Source organism: Xyrauchen texanus, chromosome 12 (genome assembly GCF_025860055.1).
Source record: "Xyrauchen texanus isolate HMW12.3.18 chromosome 12, RBS_HiC_50CHRs, whole genome shotgun sequence".
In the NCBI taxonomy this organism is placed as follows: Eukaryota; Metazoa; Chordata; class Actinopteri; order Cypriniformes; family Catostomidae; genus Xyrauchen; species Xyrauchen texanus.
Window position 1 is genome coordinate 23,116,563 of NC_068287.1, and position 21,475 is coordinate 23,138,037.

At 40.2% G+C, this 21,475-nt stretch overlaps 1 protein-coding gene across 2 annotated transcripts in view; it reads left to right on the forward strand.

Moving 5' to 3' along the window:
• The first annotated feature begins 3,248 nt into the window (after window positions 1–3,248).
• Window positions 3,249–21,475, forward strand: part of csnk1da (casein kinase 1, delta a) — a 46,379-nt gene continuing 28,152 nt past the window's right edge. The window contains exon 1 of one of the 2 annotated variants that reach the window (XM_052138920.1): window positions 3,249–3,761. In XM_052138920.1, the coding sequence (XP_051994880.1) occupies window positions 3,686–3,761 (76 nt within the window). In that variant the 5' untranslated portion in view covers window positions 3,249–3,685. The remainder of the gene's footprint in view (window positions 3,762–21,475) is intronic. The other variant, XM_052138919.1, reaches the window with a different exon arrangement.

The window sequence follows — 21,475 nt, forward strand, 5'->3', positions numbered from 1 at the left end:
ATCTGCATGATTTTATGCACTGCACTGCTGTCACACGATTGGCTGATTAGATAATCATCTACACAATATTAGGCAGGTGGTTTTAATGTTGTGGCTGATCAGTGTATATATATATATTATATATTATATATATATACAAAATTCTTTGTAAGGGCGTCGAATTTCCATACACATTTTCGTTTCGCATTTGACTAATGGAAAGGAAATCAGAAGAGCACGTTGGGAGATTAAGGTAAAATTATATTTTTGTGTCTATGATTATTTTTTAATCAATCAGTAATTTGCAGATGTCATGCAGTGAAATAACCATTCTCTTCACTGCCCAGTAGGTGGCGATATGCATTTTGGAGCTTCAAAGTTTTGGTCACCATTCACTTGCATTTTATGGACCTACAGATCTGAAATATTCTTTTAAAAATCTTTGTTTGTGTTCAGCAGAAGAAAGTCTTACATCACTTAATGTGATGGCATGAGGATGAGTAAATCATGAGATAATTTCCCTTATTGAGTGAACTAGCTCTTTAATATTTTTGTTTCTTTGTTATTTTCTAATCAATCACAGTCACTTACAGATGTCACGCAGTGAAATAATAAATTTTCGCGTGCACCAAAATTGACCATTAGATGTCAGTGTACACCAATATTACATTGATGCACCGTTTTATATTTTGTTAAGCATTCAGTTGTACATGATTGTGGTTTTGTACAATGTTTGAGGAGTCTGTATCTGACATTTCTTATTAACGAGATATAAGACAATGTAAGGTACTTTTATGTTACACAAATTATAAAAATATATTTTTGAAACAATTATTTAAAATACGTTTGAATACATTACAAATAATATATTATAGATAGCTCTTAGAGACTTTGACATGGCAAGGAAAACAAATAAACTAAATAAGTGCTTATCCGGTGCTTCACTGTACCAAGTGTTTAAGATCAAAAGCTGAACGAATAAGTCCTTTACTATTTGAATTCAACTGAATGCACACAATTTGCAGCTATAATACAACATAGATTGAGAAGCACTTTGACAGGTGTTGCCTGCATGGGTGTGCACTGGTTGTGTAATCAATGTTATCTATCTCTACACTCCTCTTTATTATTAATAGAATCAACAGAGATTCTATAATTGGTTCCTCATGTTTCAGGAAAGTTGTGTTTACAGAGTACACCTGTTACAGAAACTACTGTTAAGCCATAGTAGCTATAGAAGAACATTCTCATAACTCTCTTGTATGCCCCTGTTTATATCTAAAAATAAAAAAAGTCTTGTTTATCACAGCTCTAATACAGTGTTTTGGAGAGAGACCTGCTCTTTAATAAATCTGCTACCACTATTAGAGTGGGCGTTCACAAACTTGGCGCATTGCTCTCAACGTGACTGAGCACACGCAAAGGAAAGCTGAGTAATTCAGTCATGTGACTCTCACCCATGAGTCCACAAGCATTGGCTGAGCTCTGACCAATCATGGTAGACTGAATACAAAATCAGCTTTCGTGGGTGTTACCATAGAAAGACGTTTCGTGTTTCAGACAGAGTAGCCTACTTTAAATCCTGAGAAAAGCTGTTTTGTAAAAAGAAAACTTATATTTGATATTTTGTCATTTTAAAAAAGTATTGTTCTATCACCAAACACATTTGGGCAACTAACAGCATCTTAGCATCAGTAAAAACTGCTTGTAAGAAAATATGTGTGATTATTTGCATATTATTATAAAACTTTTCATATCATATTTCTGTGTCTCCATGAGCATTTGTTATGATTTTTAATACTTCATATTGATATGTAATACTTTACATGGCTTCAGGTGCTAATATCAAAATAACACACCAAGTAAAGCTGTCAATACAGCTTGTAAGCCTGTAATACTTTTGTAATTTGAAATGTAATTGCAAGTGTTTCAGACTATGGCCTTGCCACAACTTAAAAATTATTCAAACTGTGCAGTTGTTGTAGATAGATTATTATTATTTTTTTATTTTGTGTATCTTTAATTGTAAGTTTCTTTGATAAAAGAGGATCTATCAAATAAATGGAAATGTAATGATAACTACATATTTAAGTGTTGTAACTGAAATGTTGTTATTAATGTATATTTGTTATTACTTATTTGATTAAAGACTAAATGATGACATACTGTATTTTGATCTGTTAAATGTAACACTTCCACAGCAATATTTTCTAAACCAAGATTTTAAAGAATCCATTAAAGATTACATTTACAACTAGTAGCAGAACTCATAGAACATATATGCATTTACAGTCTACTTTTTATGACTGAACTTTAGTGAGCCTTTTTAAAATTATATAATTATTTTTGAGATAGGGATGTTAATTATGTGTTTAACAGTAACCTGTTTCGACTTTGGATTTGGTATCACAAACTGGTTTTGCAAGTTTTCTTCCTGATGCATAATGAACACACCCAGTGAACACTTGTGGATAAAGTTAGCACTTTTCAGTAGTTAACTCAGGCAAGAAGCTTTATTTAAGCTTTACAAATCTAATACAAACATGAATTATATTAATTGACAAATATAATTAATGTAATACCCCATAAATACATTTGTTTACATCCCTGTGCAATGTCCATAAAATCAGAATAACACTAAGAAAACGCTTTACTGGTTTAATACAAGTTAAATTCAGTCGACAGCATTTGTGGCATAATGTTGATTACCACAAAAAAATATTTCGACTCGTTCGTTCCTTTCTTTAAAAAAGTTATTGTGAGACACTTATAATGGAAGTTAATGGGGGACAATCTTTGGAGTGTTTAAAAACAGGAATGTGACTATTCTAATCTTATAAAAGTACATACATTACATTTTCTGTTAAAACTCATTTATTATTTGAGCTTTAAAGTTTTTTAAATCATAATTTTTACAGTCATTTTAGGGTTTACCTATAAAATGTTGAGCGATTTTGCCACACTAAAATCATGTTAACATACATATTGTTTATGTCTTATGACTATACTTTTAAAACAGTGTATTGGCCCCATTCACTTCCATTGCAACTGTAACGCAGATTTTTGCATCTTTTTTTTTTTTTTAAGAAAAGGAGGGACAAGTCTAAACACATTTTTGTTGGGAATATTATGCCACAAATGCTGTCGATAAAGCTTAACTTGTATTGAACATTAAACGGGAGTTATTAACATTTCAAAAGACTAAATAGAAATCCAAGCATTGGTTTTGTTGTGTCAACGCGAATGCTACGGGAAGTGACGTCACTGCGTCCGCTGGATTATTCAACTGATGGAGCTTCTGTTGCAGTACAGCTTTCCAGAGAGTAAATGGTAGATTTGGGGTCAGCAGAGCTAGGAGAGAGTCGCTCTCAAAATCCGACTTCATCCTTTTTAAACAAACGATTTTTAGGGTAAAACTTACTGGAGCATAAAGTTGACACTTCACTCTTTTTATCGAGCCTAGTATTTTGATAGTCACCTATTCGGAATGTTTGAAAACGACTGGTGAAAATTAGATAGCTACTGTGAAGGGAATTAGCAAGCTAGCAAGCTGTTTAAGGGGATTCTGACTGGGACAGACAGAAGAATTGACTGATAACAAAGGACACATTTTCGTTGGGTTTTTGGCTTTTACCGAACATATATAATTTTAATAAGTCCTGTTCAAGCTAGCCTTATTGCTAGCTTTGTTATTTAGTCGTTTATCATGGAATTGAGAGTAGGAAACCGATACAGACTGGGAAGGAAGATTGGCTCTGGATCCTTTGGTGACATTTATTTGGGTAAGTCGTCGTTTTTATTTTCGTCTATTGATAGTGTCGGTACTAACTGTCCGAAAGTGAAAGATGCTACACATCATATTTTGTTTTGAAACGTCAAACTGATTCCTCACGTCCCCCAGTCGTAACAACCAGTCAGCTGCTATTGAAGCGCCCCTCATAAACACCACAGTTTTGATATTTGGTATAACAGTTATTAGACCAATTTTTTTGTGAGAAAATAATATAAAGAATATTATTTAATAATAACAAATATAAAAACACAACCAGTCTGGTTTCATTTGCTACAATTACAGTTTTTGCTTGTTATACATTATAGATTAATGTTGTAATCTGGTAAACTGCTGTTATAAACATTTGTGTTTCAAAATAACATTGAAGAGATTAGCCACTAGACCAGTTTCAGACATAATACATCTCTATAGTAGTTCCCTATCAGTAACTGCTCAGTTCTGTGTTTTGGTGTCTGTCTTGTCATCTGCATGTTAATGTATTCGGATGTTTGTCATAATCAGTTAAAATATTGTGTTGGAGGATTCAATAATCTCATATTTGAAATCTGTAGGCTGCCTTTTAGATGAGCATTGTGATGTCCAAATAGATCCTGTCAAAGATGGTCTGAAGAGGAGTTGAGCCTGCGTTGTTAAAATTGGTGATATGTAATTTTGCCCCTTGTATTTACATTCTGTGTCCTTGTTATTGACACGACACATTCTGTGGAGAATAGCCTATCAATATCTAGCGTAACAAACTTATCTTACAGGAAGGTTTCGATGAAATACATTCTATCTGACCTTTGACTGATGGTCAGGCACTGAATGAACTTGTCTTGGGCAAACTCAAGAAGTGAAGTTCTACCTTGTCAAAACACTTTATATTGAGTTTGTATTGCATACTGATGCTTGTGTGACCAGATCTTTGCAAGCACTTGCCCAATGTTGTACTGCAGAGCTGTTCCTACATGTTGGTTGTAGTTTAGTGCAAAGCAAGCAAAGGGTTTTAATACTAAGGACCTTTTCAAGAGGACCGTTATGCTTTATCTTAACTTGCTGGCAATTTCGCTTTGCGTGCAAGTTTCAACTTAGCATCCACAGGGTCTTGTGAAAGGCGCAGATGATGTAATTTTTGTTTTTGACATTGCTTTAGGGGCAGCTGCCTAAAATGCAACTTTCTAATATGTCAGCACGATGAAGATTTTAAATGTTGCCAGTATGTCCTAGGTATAGGACCAATCTTTGTGATGATTGGTAATATTTTGAATCGTTTATAGGTTGACTCATGATACTGAGTTTAACAACTCAGTTGGATGTAATTTGTGGTTTTATGAGCTTTGTGCTCTTGCGCAACCCTTCACCATGTCTTTTTTAATTTTGCAGTTGGAGTAGTGTGCTGTGATCTCATTGCTGGCCTGTTCTGTTTATGATACATTCTCAGCAATACTTTGGTGGAGAATGCTCCACGCCTCTTCTCTGTACATCATTCCAGCAACAGTTTAAAAACAACCATTAGTTCCAAAGTAAATATCCTAAATCAGAATTGATTAACTGCCCTGTGTGTTCTTGCAAAGTTACCCAACACATTTGGAGAAGTCTGTTGATGTTTCCAAACAAAGTGGGAAAAAGTTGATCAGCTGGTTTTTGTGTGGCTGTTTACATAAAACACTTTTGTTTCTGTTTGCTGCAGAAGTGCACAATCTCAGAGGCCGTCACGCCTCAACTCTGCACGCTAGTGTTGGGTTACAGATCTTATCCGTGTTGTTTGGGATTAATTGTCATCAATATAATATCAGTGTGTGAATTACAATGTGCCTAAATGTTGTTATGCAACAGTGGTGATTCAGCTGGTGTACTGAAAACAGCCGTGTCCATGTACTCTGTAAGGGGCTTATGTAAAGACTCCAAATATCCCCACACCTGGGGAGGCAGAGCCTGATGAGCTCCAGCAGGGGCTAAAGGGGGCCAGGCTGACCTGATCAACAACACATGCTCTCTCTCCACCAAGCCTCTTAAATATACAGCGTTGGCCAGCCTATGTGCACCAGATTGGGGTAAATTGTACTCCGAGCTATCATGAAAACACAGGCTATCTGGTTGTGTATCTTATAGCTTGTTAATATGTTGAACCTTTTCATAGGGTTAGACCAAGAACATATTTGATTGTCTTTTGCCTGAATGGTTCTGAGGTGAAGCCAGATCAGCACAGTGACCCAATCAATGAGACTACAATACCCACTTTATCACCATCGGGCCGAAGGTTTTTTGAGCATGGCGAGGAATTCTTCCAGATTTACATTTACATTTATGCATTTGGCAGACACTTTTATCCAAAGCAACTTACAGTGCAATTACTACAGGGACAATCCCCCCAGAACAACCTGGAGTTAAGTGCCTTGCTCAAGGACACAATGGTGGTGACCGTGGGGTTAGAACCTGCGACCTTCTGATTAACAGCCCTGTGCTTTAGCCACTACGCCACACCACTTCCAGATGCGTTTCCACTTCAGCACGGTTCGGCTCGGCATGAATATAAACTTTGTAATATTCTTTGAAAAACACATCCTCAAATGCTGTATCACAGATCTAATTGTTTTTCCTGTGTTGCCAAAGTTTTAGTGGGATATATCGAATAGCTGGTGCCCTTTTAAGTTGGCAATAGGTGTTATTTATGTCATAGCCATGAACCATGAAAGTTGCTTTCAAAGCTATAAGTCCACTTTGCAGCCAGGTTGATAATGCTTCCAGGTAGCTTTTTTCTGTGGATACCAGCGACATAAAAGTACAGCTCCTATCTAGTTGAATGGGGATAAACAAAAATGTCCAAAATGGTTGGTCAAGATTACAATCAAATAACCTTGTTCAAATCAGAAGTAAAATATTTAAGCAACAATAGTATCATAAATTGTGCATCTTTAAATAAAAATATTTTTCAGATGGGTCCAGCTAATGCACTAGCGCGTTCTCTAATTAAATGACAAGTGATGTCTGTGTCTTAAAGGTAATTGGCTCTTTTAACTGTAAAGTGGGACTTCCTTTTCTACATCCACTATAGAGCTGTTCAGCAATGATTTCATTTTGTAGGCAAACCCGGAAGGCTAATTCACCATGGATTCCCTCAGGAATTTCCTATGGTGTTTTATTATGGGGGGTTTTAAAAATCATGAGTAAAATTATGTCTGTGGTAAACATTACTTGACAATATGTTTTGCTCTACAACATAAATTATACACTTTCATATGGCAAATGTGAATTTTGAAGCTACCATGTATTTAAAAAAGTAAAATAATGTTATTCAATGCGGCTTCAAAAAATTTTAGGCATGGAAATGTGTAATTTATGTTGTAGAATAAAATGTCCACGTATCATCAAGTAATGTTTACCACAGACCTTTTTTTTTATGCTCATAAGTTGAAAAACCCCATTATTAAAAACCCATAGGAAAATTTAGTGGGAACCATGGCAAATTATGTTCTTGGTTTGTGGACTACAACCTGAACAGCTCTATTGGGTGTTCCAATTTTTCCCATTTATTTTTCTGGTCCATCTCTGGCTAAACATTCTCTGGTCTCAATCAGCTCTCTAGCTCAGTAGTCAGGACAAGGGCCATCTACAATGACCCATCTATACGATAGTGTCTTTAATACACTAATATTGTTAATGGTGTTTAAATGTGTGACCTTTTAATTGTGTTGCAGGTAACTGAGTCATCAATTTTGTCCCAATGTTCAGTGGATTAACGTCCTTATAATGAAGAATAATATAATAATAATAAAAGAAATACATAAAAAAAAAATAATAAAAATATATTAAGTCAAATATATAAAGTGGTGTCAAATATATAAATTCCATTTGTTTGACTTTGTGTAACTAAACAGGTACTACAGGACCCACACTGTTTCCACATACTATTCTCTTGTACTAGTGATGCATATTTAGTAGGGGTGTAAATCGGCAGTTTCATCACTATACCATCTTGTATCGATTCTCTTAGCCAGCAATCCAATGTTTGCCGGTAGCTCAAAGTCTGCCACGTTGCGATTTAGATTCAGTGGTCTGCGATAGATATTACGATATTATGTGCCTATTTTACACAGTTCAATTTATTATCTCACTAATGAAACCAAAATATAATTAGAATATTTTATTGAGCTCTCTGAAAATTGTTAATCCAGTATTCAGATTGGGACATCCACAACAATGTAAGGTACTTGAGTTTTTGAAAAAAGAATTATACAGAAAAAATATGTAAAAAAATTGTCTCATACACAAGTGATCATCAATCGTGAGGTAACCACTACAATGTCAATTTGTCATCTCTACAACAATCAAGTCTTTCAATCCAAAATACTCACATAACCACAACTTGTTTCTGACAGGAGAGTATGTGCTATTTGTGTTTTTTCTTGGCTACTGGAGCTTGCAGCCCTGTTTACGGGCACACACGGATAGAGCAGAACGCAACTTCATGCTTCAATCACTCCTCACACATCCGTGAACCACATGAGAAGCATATTTGTGCTTATAAAATTAGATTAATATCATAAGGTTGCTGCATCGCATGACAGAAATGCGTACGGACGTGGCTGTCATTAGTTTCAAAATAAAGGTGCATCTTTAAAAAAATGTAAATCCTCTATCGCGTTGTTGGATATTTGATTGATCCAGATCGATGGATCGTTACACCCCTAATATTTAGCAAATCTCTCGCTTATGTACTTTTGAAACTAAACTCTCAAGTATCCATCTGTATTCACACTGCACAAACCAACAAACTTGCGGTCATGCAAAAAATGTTTTCCAGTAAATACACATGACTGAGATGAGTGCCACCAGTTTGTTCTCCAGACAGGCACAGGCCTAACCCTCATTCCCTCTGGAGAGATCCGGCTCTGGAGTGAGCGATGGGGGTGGAGAAGCAAGGCAGCTGCCTGCATTTGGGGGGGTATCTGAGTTTGATTGACCTCCAAGATTGCATCATGGATGGCTTCCCCAGGAATAGGGATGTAACAGTTTATGGTATACCTCGGTTGTAAAACAGATGGTTTTCATACAGTTAACATCTCATTCACGGTATTGCATGAATGTACAGTCAGATATTTTTCTGAACTTAAATCGAATCAGTTCAATTAAGTCAGAATCGGCTACATTTACACAGCGTCATATAAACTTAATGAGATAAAATAAATCTCTAAATTGTGACTTCCTCACTTGGTCTTTTTTTTGTTCAAGTTTAGCTATAACTAAATATGAAAGCAATGCACCTTAATACTGTCACTTAATAGTGGTCAACAGATATGGGATTTTTTTAATGGCCGATGCGGATACCCAGAGAGCGGGGTAGCCCACAGGCCATATATCACACAATTTAATATAGTAAATAACATAAAAATAAAATCGATTAAAAAATAAAATAAAAAAATAAACTCTTATTTAGCACTATATTTACTCAATTTCACACAAAACTTTAACCTTTAACGCTAAAAAAATTTATATTGTATTTTAAATGGTAGATAGACATTTCTTTTGACATGTGAAGCACTTACTTTGAAGTTACACTCACATGCTTGTGAGGATCCTTCGTGAGCAACAATCTCCTGACAGTTTAAATGGCCTGGATTGCCTGTTTGGATTGTCACGGAGTGATCATCATGGTTTGTAGATCAGAGGAACTTTTGATCCTGATCCTAAAGTTTTTGATTCTGGCTGATAGAATACACGCTTCAGAGGAAGATATTAGATGAGCACTCGACGGAAAGAAAATACTGGATTTTTGAGAGGTTCTTGAATTACATCTGTTTAAATTGGTTGTCTGCATATTTTGCACATGGTGTGCAATATAAGTTTTATAGATATTTGTCTTTTATCATTAGAAAAGTAAGTTAAACGTGACTGGGAACTGTTGTGGAGCAGCTGATTGAATACATGGTTTAGAAGTAAATAAAGGAGCGCTCCACATGATGCTGGATCTGCTCAAGTTTTGTGAGGTTTTATTACATCTGTTTAAACGAGATATAAGCATATTTGCAGACATGTATGATATTAGTCTTATTGATAATTGCCTTTTTATCATTAGACAAGACCGATAAAAGAAGAGCGCATAAATATTCTGATCAGTGGACAGTTTTACTAGCACAGTCTTTGATCCGTTTTGAAATGTTGCGAACCGAACCTAGTAGAAAATGTAAAAAACATGTAGAACATTGTAAAAATGTTAGCCCCTGTTTTGAAACAATCAAACAAGTAACAGATCTGAAAATGCCCTTTAGCTCAAGAGACCTAACTGGCTGTGTGTTGTGCGATGGATAAGTTACTAGATGGACACCATAAGCATTATAATCATTCCTTTGCTATTGAATTGCATGCATATAGGCGGCTTAGTTAAGGATTGGCTCCTGTGGATGTAATGAGAGGATATGTCTCAACATGTCCTGTGTGTTGTCAGTATAGGGGAGAAAGAACAGTCTCTGTTAAATGTGCCCAGGCAAAACAAATTCCACAGAACATATTTTGAGTATCTTAACTGTAATCAATAGGTTTTCACCAAGAGTTGTGGTGCAACACATTCATAGAGGCATGAATGGGTAAAGATCAACAGAAGACCTCTTATGCTCAATGTAAAGTATACACCGTAGACTTGGTCATGTCGGATAAAGTGAGCACATTTAAGTAATTGTAGATTTGGTAATTACATTTATATAGAAGAAAATGTCTAAATGGATCCTTGTTTGTTTGCATGGGCCACTAGCTGTCTGAGAACATGGAGTTTGTTTGTTGAAATAAGTCTGATCAGGTGTCCGGGCTTTGCTCATTATGCTAATATGCCTTCAGTGTACATGATGCGTAGCTGTTTCTGTTTCCCATTGAATGCACTCGTAATGCAAGGCTAAAAAAAGTCAGGGCAATCAAGCCATGCAGCCTGCCCTCACTGGTGTGTGACAGGAAAATCTTGCCATCCCCAACAATGGACTATGTCCAATTTAGATGCAATGGGACTGGTGTGAGCTGCCATGCACACTCACAAACAGCAGTAAATCCAGGCAAGAACCTTTTAAATAATCCCAATCTCAGGCCACAAAGGGATTTGCTCAGACTTGAACTTTTGAGGGTGTTGTTTCTTGTACAGAAGTAAAAGTAGAAATGCACTGATTTGTTGGCCAAACATTGTTATAAGCTGATGAAATCAACTATCCACACGTCTACCAAAAAACACCTGACGATCAGGGCCAATTATTTCCTGTAAAACACCTACAACCCCATGCTGTGATTTAAAAAAAGATGTATTTTGTGGAATTGCTTGCATTTAGTGACAGTGACTTCAGAGTTGCAATTAAATGCTTTGCACTGCTAGAACTTCCCAAGGTGGAACTACCGTTAAAATGTTTAACCCAACCAAAGTCCCTTTCAAGGCAAGTCATTCCACTCGGCCACCATCTTGGTAAAGCTCCCGGGCAACTATTTTCTGGATACAAGCTGCATAAGAGTGCAGCTCCTATCTACTTGAATGGGGAAAGACTGAAATCTGCTAAATGGCTGGTCAAGTTTACGAACAAAGAACATATTTCAAATCAGCATAGTCAAATCTGACAACAATGGTATCATAACCAGGGATGCACCGAAATTTCGGCCGCCGAAAATGGCACTTTCGCTTTTTGGCCGAAAATATATACCTCCTCGCCCCGCCCCTCAGTGCTCAGATTTCACTCTGGTTCGATCTAGCCCTTATCACAGTGCTACCCAACAAAGTCCGATCATGTCAGCGGTGTGGAAATTCTTCAAAGTTTCTGATAAGGTCATCAAATTTGCGATCTGCAGTGTTTGTTCAGCAGAAATTTCAAGAGGGGGTACGGTGACGAAAAACTTTTCCACAACAGGTTTGATACACCACCTAAAAACACTACATCCAATTAAATATACAGAGTACAGCAAGAGATTCTACATGAAAGTGCCCCGATCCACAGCAGTGCCACAACTAGCGCAGCTACACCACAACTTGAGACGTATCTAGCTGAACAACCCATTGCCAGAAGCGACAATCCCCTTGACTACGGTCGCATAAACAAAGACCGCTTTCCTTTGCTTGTGCGGATTGCGCACAGGTATTTATCTGCCCAAGCACCTCATGTTATTGATGAGCTTTCTGACAGTAGAGACTGTCAGAAAGTTTAGCAACTTTTGTTCTTGAAGAGAAACCGGTCACTTGTAATTAAATAGAAAGTGGTCCAATTTGATGTGTATAGCAATTACATTACACTTGTTCTTCACTTGAGGATACATCTGTCGTTTACAGTTGAGGTTGGATTTAGTTCAATTACTGCTGTTTTGCACAATAATTTTCACTTAAAGTGTAGGCCTACATACATTTACATAAACAGAATAGAGCACTGATCTATATATATATATAATTATATATTATAGTTATATATAGATCAGTGGAATAGAGGCCCTCTGCCGTTCTGTGTTCTGCCTGTTGTTTTAATTAAAATGCTAGCTAAATATGCTATTGCATATTTAAACTTTTTGAAAGATGCTAGCTAAGTTCATTACTTGACTGTTGTTTTGCATATAATAGTTTTCTAAAACTTTACATTATTTGGATAATTGTTAATAAAATATTTAAAATTTGATTTTTACAGAACTGAATGAAGAATAATATTTAATATTGTTTTAATATATTTTTTTGTCCAATTTTGGTGTTTTACTTTCAATAAAAGTGTGATTATTTTATTGGTTTGTAGTTTTTCAATTCAGATTCATTAAATTCATGAAATTAATGAAAAAGTATAATATTAATACAATTATACACAAAAAATAATTAAATTATTTTTTTAAATAGGTAAAAAAAAAAGGAAGTTGCGGTTTTCGGCCAAGTGCATCCTGGAGTTTCGGTTTCGGCCCAGAATTTTGTATTTCGGTGCATCCCTACTTATAACTTTTGCTGCTTTAGCTCTGATCACACAGAAAAAAAAAAAAAACTAAAAGCCATTTGAGTCTCTGACCTAACTAATTTGATTATTCATAAAGTATACGTTTTTAAACTGAAGTGGAGGGCTGAAATGAATAGTCGACATCATCGACAACGTCGACAATAAAACAAATTGGCTACAAAAATGTTCATTGTCGAATAGGGTTTGATTCATTTAACGCAACATGAGATCACATTAAACTATAATGATGACGCACAAGAGCAGCACTGCAGCTCGTGCCTGACCGAAGAGAGGAAGAATTACACCGCTCACAGTACAGATGCAGTCTAAATTTTACAAACAGCTTCAGGTGATTTCGATCGCAAAGTGTGATGGAATTATAATGCAAAAATACAAAATGAGTAAATATAGAAGCACTGAGAATTTTAAATATAATATTAAAAATACAAATATTCAAAAATATCTAAAAATCCTTTAAAAGGTGCATTCAACTGAGCAGCAGCATATAAGATATTTAGACTTGCTTTTAGAGAATAAATCTTGAATTTAAATATATTTTGTCTTTATTGCACTCGCAGAAGTATAATCAACTAAATAATACACTTATATACAAAATACACTTATTTAAGATACATTCTCTTAAAGCAAGTCTAAATATCTTATGTTGCTTCAAGTAAAAATCTTGTTTTAAGGATTTTTAGACCATTTTAAATAGAAAACAAGACAAAAACACTTGATAACAATAGGATTTTTTGCAGTTAATTCAGTGAATGGCTCAATAGAGGATTTTGTCCTCTTTATTGTTCGTAAGCACGTTTAATACAAAGTCAGGCACAAGCTGAATAATCAGTTAAGAGCTAATGATTAAGCGTTGCAATAATAGCCAAATTGTCGAATAAATGTTCTAATATTTCTTGGATGAATCGATTATCAAAAATTATCATTAGTTACAGCCCTCTTGTATACCACTCTTTCATGTGGCATTGCCCACAGGATGGTTTCAGGAACTGTGGGGAAAACAACTACAGCTGTGATTGAAAAGGGACACGGTCACCACAGAGACTTTTATTCTACATAGTAGTTGCCCTTAGTTTACCATAGTTCTTCCATTGTTTTAAAATAGTTTGTAATTAGACCTGTCACAATAACGACTCGGTTACTAACGTAACCTCGGTTCCTTGAGAGGAGGGAACGAGTATTGCTAAGTAGCTTACGCTATGGGAAAACTCCGTTTCTCGAGAAATATTGAAGTCTTTATGTAAAATGCATTGCAGCTGCACAGCAGACAGCAATGAGCGAGGCAGCTCGGTCATTGGCTGTGCTGCGGCAACTTGCTCGAACCAATGACGGGGCGACTCTGAACGCGCACCCAATCAGCGCGCTCCGAGCCCGCCAAGATGGGCGTGGCTAAGGCTATATATTAGGCGCCCCGTCATGAGAGTTCTTTAGGTTCAGTCGACTGAAGCGACTGACCAAGCACAAGCACGGCAGCTTACGCAATACTCGTTCCCTCCTCTCAGGGAACCGAGGTTACGTTAGTAACCGAGTCGTTCCCTTTCGAGAGGTCTCTCCTATTGCGTAAGTAGCTTACGCTATGGGAACACCATGCAAAACGCCGTGCGTGCTGACTTCGCTCTATAAAGCCAGAGGCAGATGCTTGAGCCTTAAAGCAAAGTGATTATTCAACGAGCCGGCCAACAGCGAGCTATATAAGGGGATAATACAGAGCGCCTTTGCCCCAAGGTGGCCCCTGGTGGGGCACTCATTGTAAAAACACAAGCACATCTTATGTACTGATTTTTCTATTTACTGATATGCATAAAAAACCCTCTAAGTCAGTCAGAGACGGACATTATAAGGGAGGAGATAATGCTCAGCATATACGTACTCCAGTCCATACTACAGTCAGGCTGATAGAATGTTGGAATGCAATGAGGGGACCCGTAGGTTATAAAACCTGATAAATGTCGAAGGCGAGGCCCAGCCTGCCGCCGCACAAATATCCTCAATGGGTATTCCACTCGACCACGCCCACGAGGAGGCCATGCTCCTCGTAGAGTGAGCTCTGACACCTAAGGGGCATTGAAGGCCCTTGGCTTCATAAGCCAGCACTATAGCATCTACTATCCAGTGCGATATTCTTTGCTTTGAAACTGCGAGACCTTTAGTGCGGCCGCCAAAGCATACAAATAATTGTTCCGTCTGTCTGAACGAGGCAGAACGTTCCAAGTATACTCTGAGCGCGCCCTGACCGGGCAGAGTAAATTAGCGTCGCTTTCGTCTGCTGGAGACGATAGCGCTGCCAGAGATATCACCTGTACTCTGAAGGGTGTGGAGAGCACTTTAGGAATATACCCGTGCTTTGGCCTAAGGACAACTCTGCAGTTGTTAGGTCCAAATTCCAAGCAAGCAGCGTTTGATGACAGCGCGTGCAGGTCGCCCACTCTCTTGACTGAGGCGAGTGCCAGCAAGAGTGCAGTTTTGAGCGAGAGCTGTTTAAGGTGCACGGTTCGAACCTCTCCGAACGGGGCACTCTTGAGTGCGTCCAGGACCGTGGCCAGGTCCCAGATCGGTGGCGAGGAGGGTTCATCCTCCTAGCGCCTCTTAGGAAACGAATGATTAGGTCGTTTTTCCCTAATGAGCGTTCTTTATCAGGATTGTGTGACGCTGCTATGGCAGCCACATAGACTTTGAGCATGGAGGGTGTGCGGCCCGCCTCCAGCAGCTCTTGCAAAAAGGCGAGTACACTTGGTATCTCGCACGATTTGAGGTTCAAGCTCTTGGTATCACACCAGTCACTGAACACTTTCCACTTTTGGGCATATAAGTGCCTCGTAGAGGGCGCTCGTGCCTCAGTGATGGTTCTCAACACTCCGCTGGGGAGTTTCTCTGGAACCCGTTGAGGGGCCATGCATGAAGGGCCCACAGATCGGGGCGGGGATGAAGAATCATCCCTTTGGCCTGCCTGAGGAGGTCCAGCCTCAACGGAATCGGCCATGGGGCAGATTGCATCATCTGCATTAGTTCTGGAAACCACGTCTGGTTCTTCCAGAGTGGGGCTACCAGGAGCACTGCTCATTTCACCTCCCTGATCCGACTGATGACCTGAGGTAGCATCGTGATCGGGGGAAAAGCATACAAGGGGCGACTCGGCCAGACTTGGGCCAGCGCGTCCGTGCTCTTTGAGAAGAAAAGAGGGCAGTGCGCATTTTCCCTGGAGGCGAAGAGGTCGACCTCTGCCTCGCCAAAGGTTTGCCATAACCACTGAACCGTCAGGGGGTGGAGAGACCATTCTCCTGGGAGAACTTTGTCTCTGGACAGCATGTTCGCTCCCTGGTTCAGGATGCCTGGCACATGCGCTGCTCTCAGCGAGCGCAGGTTGTGCTGTGACCATAAGATGAGCTCCCTGGCCATAGAGTGCAGGGAGCTCGACCTGAGTCCACCCTGGCGATTTATATACGATACTACCGTCATGTTGTCCGTTCGGACCAGGACGTGTTCGTTTTTCAGGTACGGAAGCAGGGCTCTGAGAGCCAAGGCGACCACTTTCATTTCCAGACAGTTTATATGTAGGCGCTTTTCCGGGTTTGACCAAAAACCGGAGACAGGCCTGCCCTCGTAATGGGCCCCCCATCCTATTTTGGAGGCATCTGTCGTGATCATTTTTCTCCATGTGTTCACGCCCAGACTCACGCCGGTTTGATACCAGTCGACGGCCTTCCAGGGCGTCAGGGCTTTTATATAGCCGTGATTCGCTCTGATTAAAAAGTGGCCCGAGCGCCACGGCTCTTGAGCCAGCGTTGGAGAGGACGCATGTGCAACAATCCTAGCTGGAGTACAGCTGATGCCGAGGCCATGAGACCGAGCATCCTTTGAAATCGTTTGACGGGGGCGCACGCGCCCGCTCTGAATGATGTTGCAAGGCGCCGAATAGCGAGCGCGCGCTCTGAGAGGCGCGCCGTCATCTGCACTGAGTCTAGCACTATTCCCAGAAAAGAGATATTCTGGCTGGGGGATAGCACGCTCATTGCAAAATTGATTCTCAGACCCAGGCATTCTAGATCGCTGATAATCCAAGATCTGTGTGTCGTTAACTGACTCTCTGATTGTGCTAGGATTAGCCAATCGTCGAGGTAATTCAGTATTCGCACTCCCCGCTGTCTCGGGGGAAAGTGCTGCGTCCATACATTTCGTGAATGTACGGGGGGCCAATGATAGACCGAATGGTAGTACTGTGTACTGGTATGACTGTCCCTCAAAAGCGAATCTCAGAAATGGCCTGTGATGAGGCGCTATCGGAATGTGAAAGTAAGTGTCTTTCAAATCCACTGATAGAAACCAATCCCCGGGGCGAACTTGCGCGAGGATATGTTTGGTCGTTAACATTCTGAACGAGCGAATCATTAAAGCTTTGTTCAGATGTCTGAGATCTAGGATGAGGCGGAGGCCACCGTCCTTTTTCGGGATGAGAAAGTAGCGGCTGTAAAAACCCGCCTCGCTCATAGAGGGAGGAACAGTTTCTATAGCGCCCTTCTCTATCAGTTTGAGCACCTCGGTGCGTAGAACATGTGAAACATCTTTCCTCACTTTCGTCTCGACCACCGCTGAAAAACGGGGTGGTCTGCGAGCGAATTGAAGTGAGTAACCGTGTTTTATTATGTTCAAAACCCATTTCGGCATGTCGGGGATTTTTTTTTTGTTTTTTTCCCCCAGGCTTTTGCTCGCACAGATATGGGCTGAATGCTGGCTGGGGGCGTGTCGCAGTGACGTATGGGCCCTGCCGGCGAATTGCCTTGTGCTAACACTGAGCTTACAGCTCTCAGAGGCGCGGGGGCGCGCTGAGCAGCTTTGTTGAGTGCCGAGTGCAGGGGTGCGTGTGAGATTACAGGCACGCGCGCTATCTCCGTAATGCTTGCAGCATGAGCTGGAGAAATGTTTGAAACTTTATAGTGTTTACGGGTGGGGGTGCATACATTGTAATAGGCACGCGCGCCACTTTCATAAAGCTTCCCGTTCTTAGCGGGGAGTTTCTTGGCTCGCGCGTCGCATCTGTGATGCTCGCGGCATGAGCCAGAGAACTGTTTGAAACTGTATGGGCAGCGCTTATGGGTGGGGGTGCATATACCGTAGTAGGCACGCGCGCCATTTTCATAAAGCCTCCCGCTTGCGGCGGGGGGTTTTTGGGCATGCATACAGTGTTTGTGTGTAGGGGTGCATGCATGACAGCAGGCACGCACGCTACCTTTATAGTATTTCCCGCTTTTACTGGGGAAGTGTTTATAACTGTGGGAACAGTGCTTGTGTGTAGTGGTGCATACATGACAATAGGCACACGATCCACATTTATGGGGCGTCCAGCTTGAGCTGGGGAAGTATTCGGCACTGTTTGGACAGTATTGATATGTGGGAATGCGCACTTTAGTGTGGACACGTGACCCCTTAGTGACACAGGCAGAAAATTACTCTTTTTGTGATTTCTGTGTGTTGCCATTAAAACGGCGTTTGATTGCAGGTGAGCGAGTTCTGTGACTGGCCCATTGACTGCTGTACAGACATTTCCAGCCACCTGTAAGGGGACTGGGTAATGCCTTGCAGGAACCACTCGTCCAGCCGGCTGCGGGCGGGTTCTTCTGGAGAAGACCAGTCGAGCCCGAGGTCTTCCACGGCTTTGGACAGGATGCGGACGATCTCTGAGTCCATGCTGGTGCCCCTGCTCGTGTCTGCTAATGTCGACGGCGCGGGTTCGAAGGCTGAGCCCGGCCAGTCGTCGGATGCAGCGTCAATGGAAAGGCTGTCATCCTTTTCACCGTCGTCCCCTTACGCGCCGAACGAGACGAGACCCACCGCTCCGGAGGGGTGCTGGTCTGCCTGCGTGAATTGAACTGGCGGCAGGGATTCCTCGGGTGGTGGTGAAGCACGCGGGGACTGGCCCGGCGTGACGTCACTGGAGTCCGCGTGCTCTGGCGGCCTCCGTGAGCGGCGCTTTTTCTTGCGCGGCTCGAACAGAGGGGATGGCAGCACGGTGGTAGCAGGCTCGTTCGCGGCGAAGGCGGCAAAGCGAGCGCGCAGCTCGGTGAGGCCCAGGGAGTCACATTCGGGGCATCCGCCTCAAGTGAGAGCAGCTTCTGCGTGGTCAGGTCCCAGGCAGCGAGCGCAGAAAATGTGACGGTCCCCGTCAGGAAGAGGGCCTCTGCACGAGGCGCAGGTCGAAGGCATTTGAAACAACGCCTCGAATTTGCTCTTTCTAAATGACAAAAAAGCGTCGCAGAGGCGAACACTTGCAAAGTAGCTTAGTAAAAGGATATCAAGGTGATGCGCGCCGGATGGCTTAGCAGAAGGCTTTGAAGGCGGCTGAAGGCGCCGGCGTCCTCGTAGCAGTCCTGCTGTAGGCTTGTCGACGGTGGGCGAAAAGACTCCAATAATCCGGAGGATCCAGTGAAGAGAAGGTCTTTGCTGAAGGAGATTAAATCTAAAGAACTCTCATGACGGGGCGCCTAATATGTAGCCTTAGCCACGCCCATCTTGGCGGGCTCTGAGCGCGCGAGCGCGAAGCGCGCTCATTGGTTGCGCGTTCAGAGTCGCCCCGTCATTGGTTCGAGCAAGTTGCCGCAGCACAGCCAATGACCGAGCTGCCTCGCTCATTACTGTCTGCTGTGCAGCTGCAATGCGTTTTACATAAAGACTTCAATGTTTCTCGAGAAACTGAGTTTTCCCATAGCATAAGCTACTTAAGCAATAGGAGAGACCTCTCGAGAGGGAACTACTTTTGTTGGACGACATATTGTACCAGAAATAATTGCAATTATATTATAGTCATTTTAAGACCATTTTATGCCACTGATAGTATATAATATAATAGCATAATAATGCTAGTGAACTTAATTCTTAAGAGTATTCAGTCGGGTAGGCCCCCTCCATCTCCAACTGCAGTTTTTGTGCCTAGCTCTGAAAACAGTCCAGAACACAGTGCAGAAAGACAGTAAATCATTAGTCACCCTCAAGCCTGTATACATTTCTCTCGTCTGAGGAACACAAAATTAGATTTTTGGCAGAATGTTTGTCACAGTCACTATTCACTGTCACTGCATCTTTTTTTTTTCTCCATTAAATAAAAGTGAATCAAGACTGAAACTAACATTCTCCCAAACATCTCCTTTTGAGTTCCACAGAAGATAGAATGTTAGACCGGTTTGGGACAACATAAAGGCGCGTAATGACGACTGAAAGTTTGGTAGCACTTTACAATAATGTTCATGAACATTAGAAATGCATTAGCTATCATGAAGTAACAATGAACAATATTTTACAGCATTTATCAATCTTCGTTAATGTTAGTTACTGAAAAAAAGTTAATTGTTCATTGTTAGTTCATAGTGCATGAACTAATGTTAACATGTACAACTTTTTATTTTAATGTATGAAAATGTATTAATATACTGAATGTTGGAATTAACATGAACCAAGATTAATAAATAATATAAAAGTGGTTATTGTTAGTTCATGTTCATGAAATAATCTCTTTGAGAGTACAAGTCAGTTCTCACCATGCAGTTGTATTAAAAACAGCTGTTTAATATTGACAGAATGCATTGAAAATGTCAAAAGATTCAATCCTGAGAGAACCTTGCCGCTAAATCAGTTATGTTGTATATTCAAAACAGATATGTTTATTAAAGATAGATAATACTTTCATTGTGTGTGATTTATTAATATTGTAGTATTTGTATAATGTATATTGTTATATACTTGTTAAAATTGATTGATTCACATGGCAGAGAAAGCTGCCTGAGCCCCGCCTCCAACAACAAAAAAAAAAAAAAGAGCAGACAGAAGCAGCACGACTGGCTAAAATGTTGGTGACCTTTTTATTTAAAAAAAAAAAACATGCATGTAAACGCAATGTGCAATATCGAGGTCAGCAAAAATGATCGAGGTCATGTCCATATATCGTACGATAAGTCCATAACCTAATTATTGTGACAGGTTTATTATGTAATGCCATAATCACAGAAGACATGGATGGTTCAGTGGTTAGGTAGTTAGTCTTTCTTAAAAAAATAAACTGTGTATTTGTTATGAAAACTAAATCTGTCACCGGAGCTCTCGTATCGAGGAAAGCCTGGATGATGTGCAGACCTGTATGCTCCAGAGATATAGTAAGTTCGAGCGCATCTATGGTGGTCACACGCACACGAAACAGGTTTCAATCACCCCACACAGACCGTTGTTCCACATGAGATGCAGCCATATTTGGTGATTATAAAACACCATAAGCCAGATAAATAACAATGCGCTGGCCGCCATAGCAAAATTTTGTGCCATTGAAGCAAATTTTATGGAATAAATTAAAATTTGCTATGAAGGAAAAACCCTGTCTTGCTTGCTTTTTTCCATGAACCATGGCAGGTAGGGGCTTGTATCAGGCTTTGTAGGGTACGTTCTGTGAAGCTGGTGCTACTTATACCTCATAGCCTTTTTTCAAAATGGAAATAAATAATTGTAATACAGGAGAAGATGGAATTTTGCAGTGGCCGGATGTAGATGCACAGTACATGTATGGAAGAGTTTTAATACCTCGAGAACTGGTAAAACCGTACATATACCGATTTTATTTATGCAATTTGGAACAAAAGGGGATAGAGGTTCCTTTTTTATTCCAATAAAATTCAGTTTATTTGGGTCGTGGGAGTTCCGATGTCATAGGATTATAAACTTTTTCCTCCATATCATGCGGCCCTAGTTACTTATTATAAACCATTCTTTTGAAAAACAAGTGATGCAAACTATACCACCATCT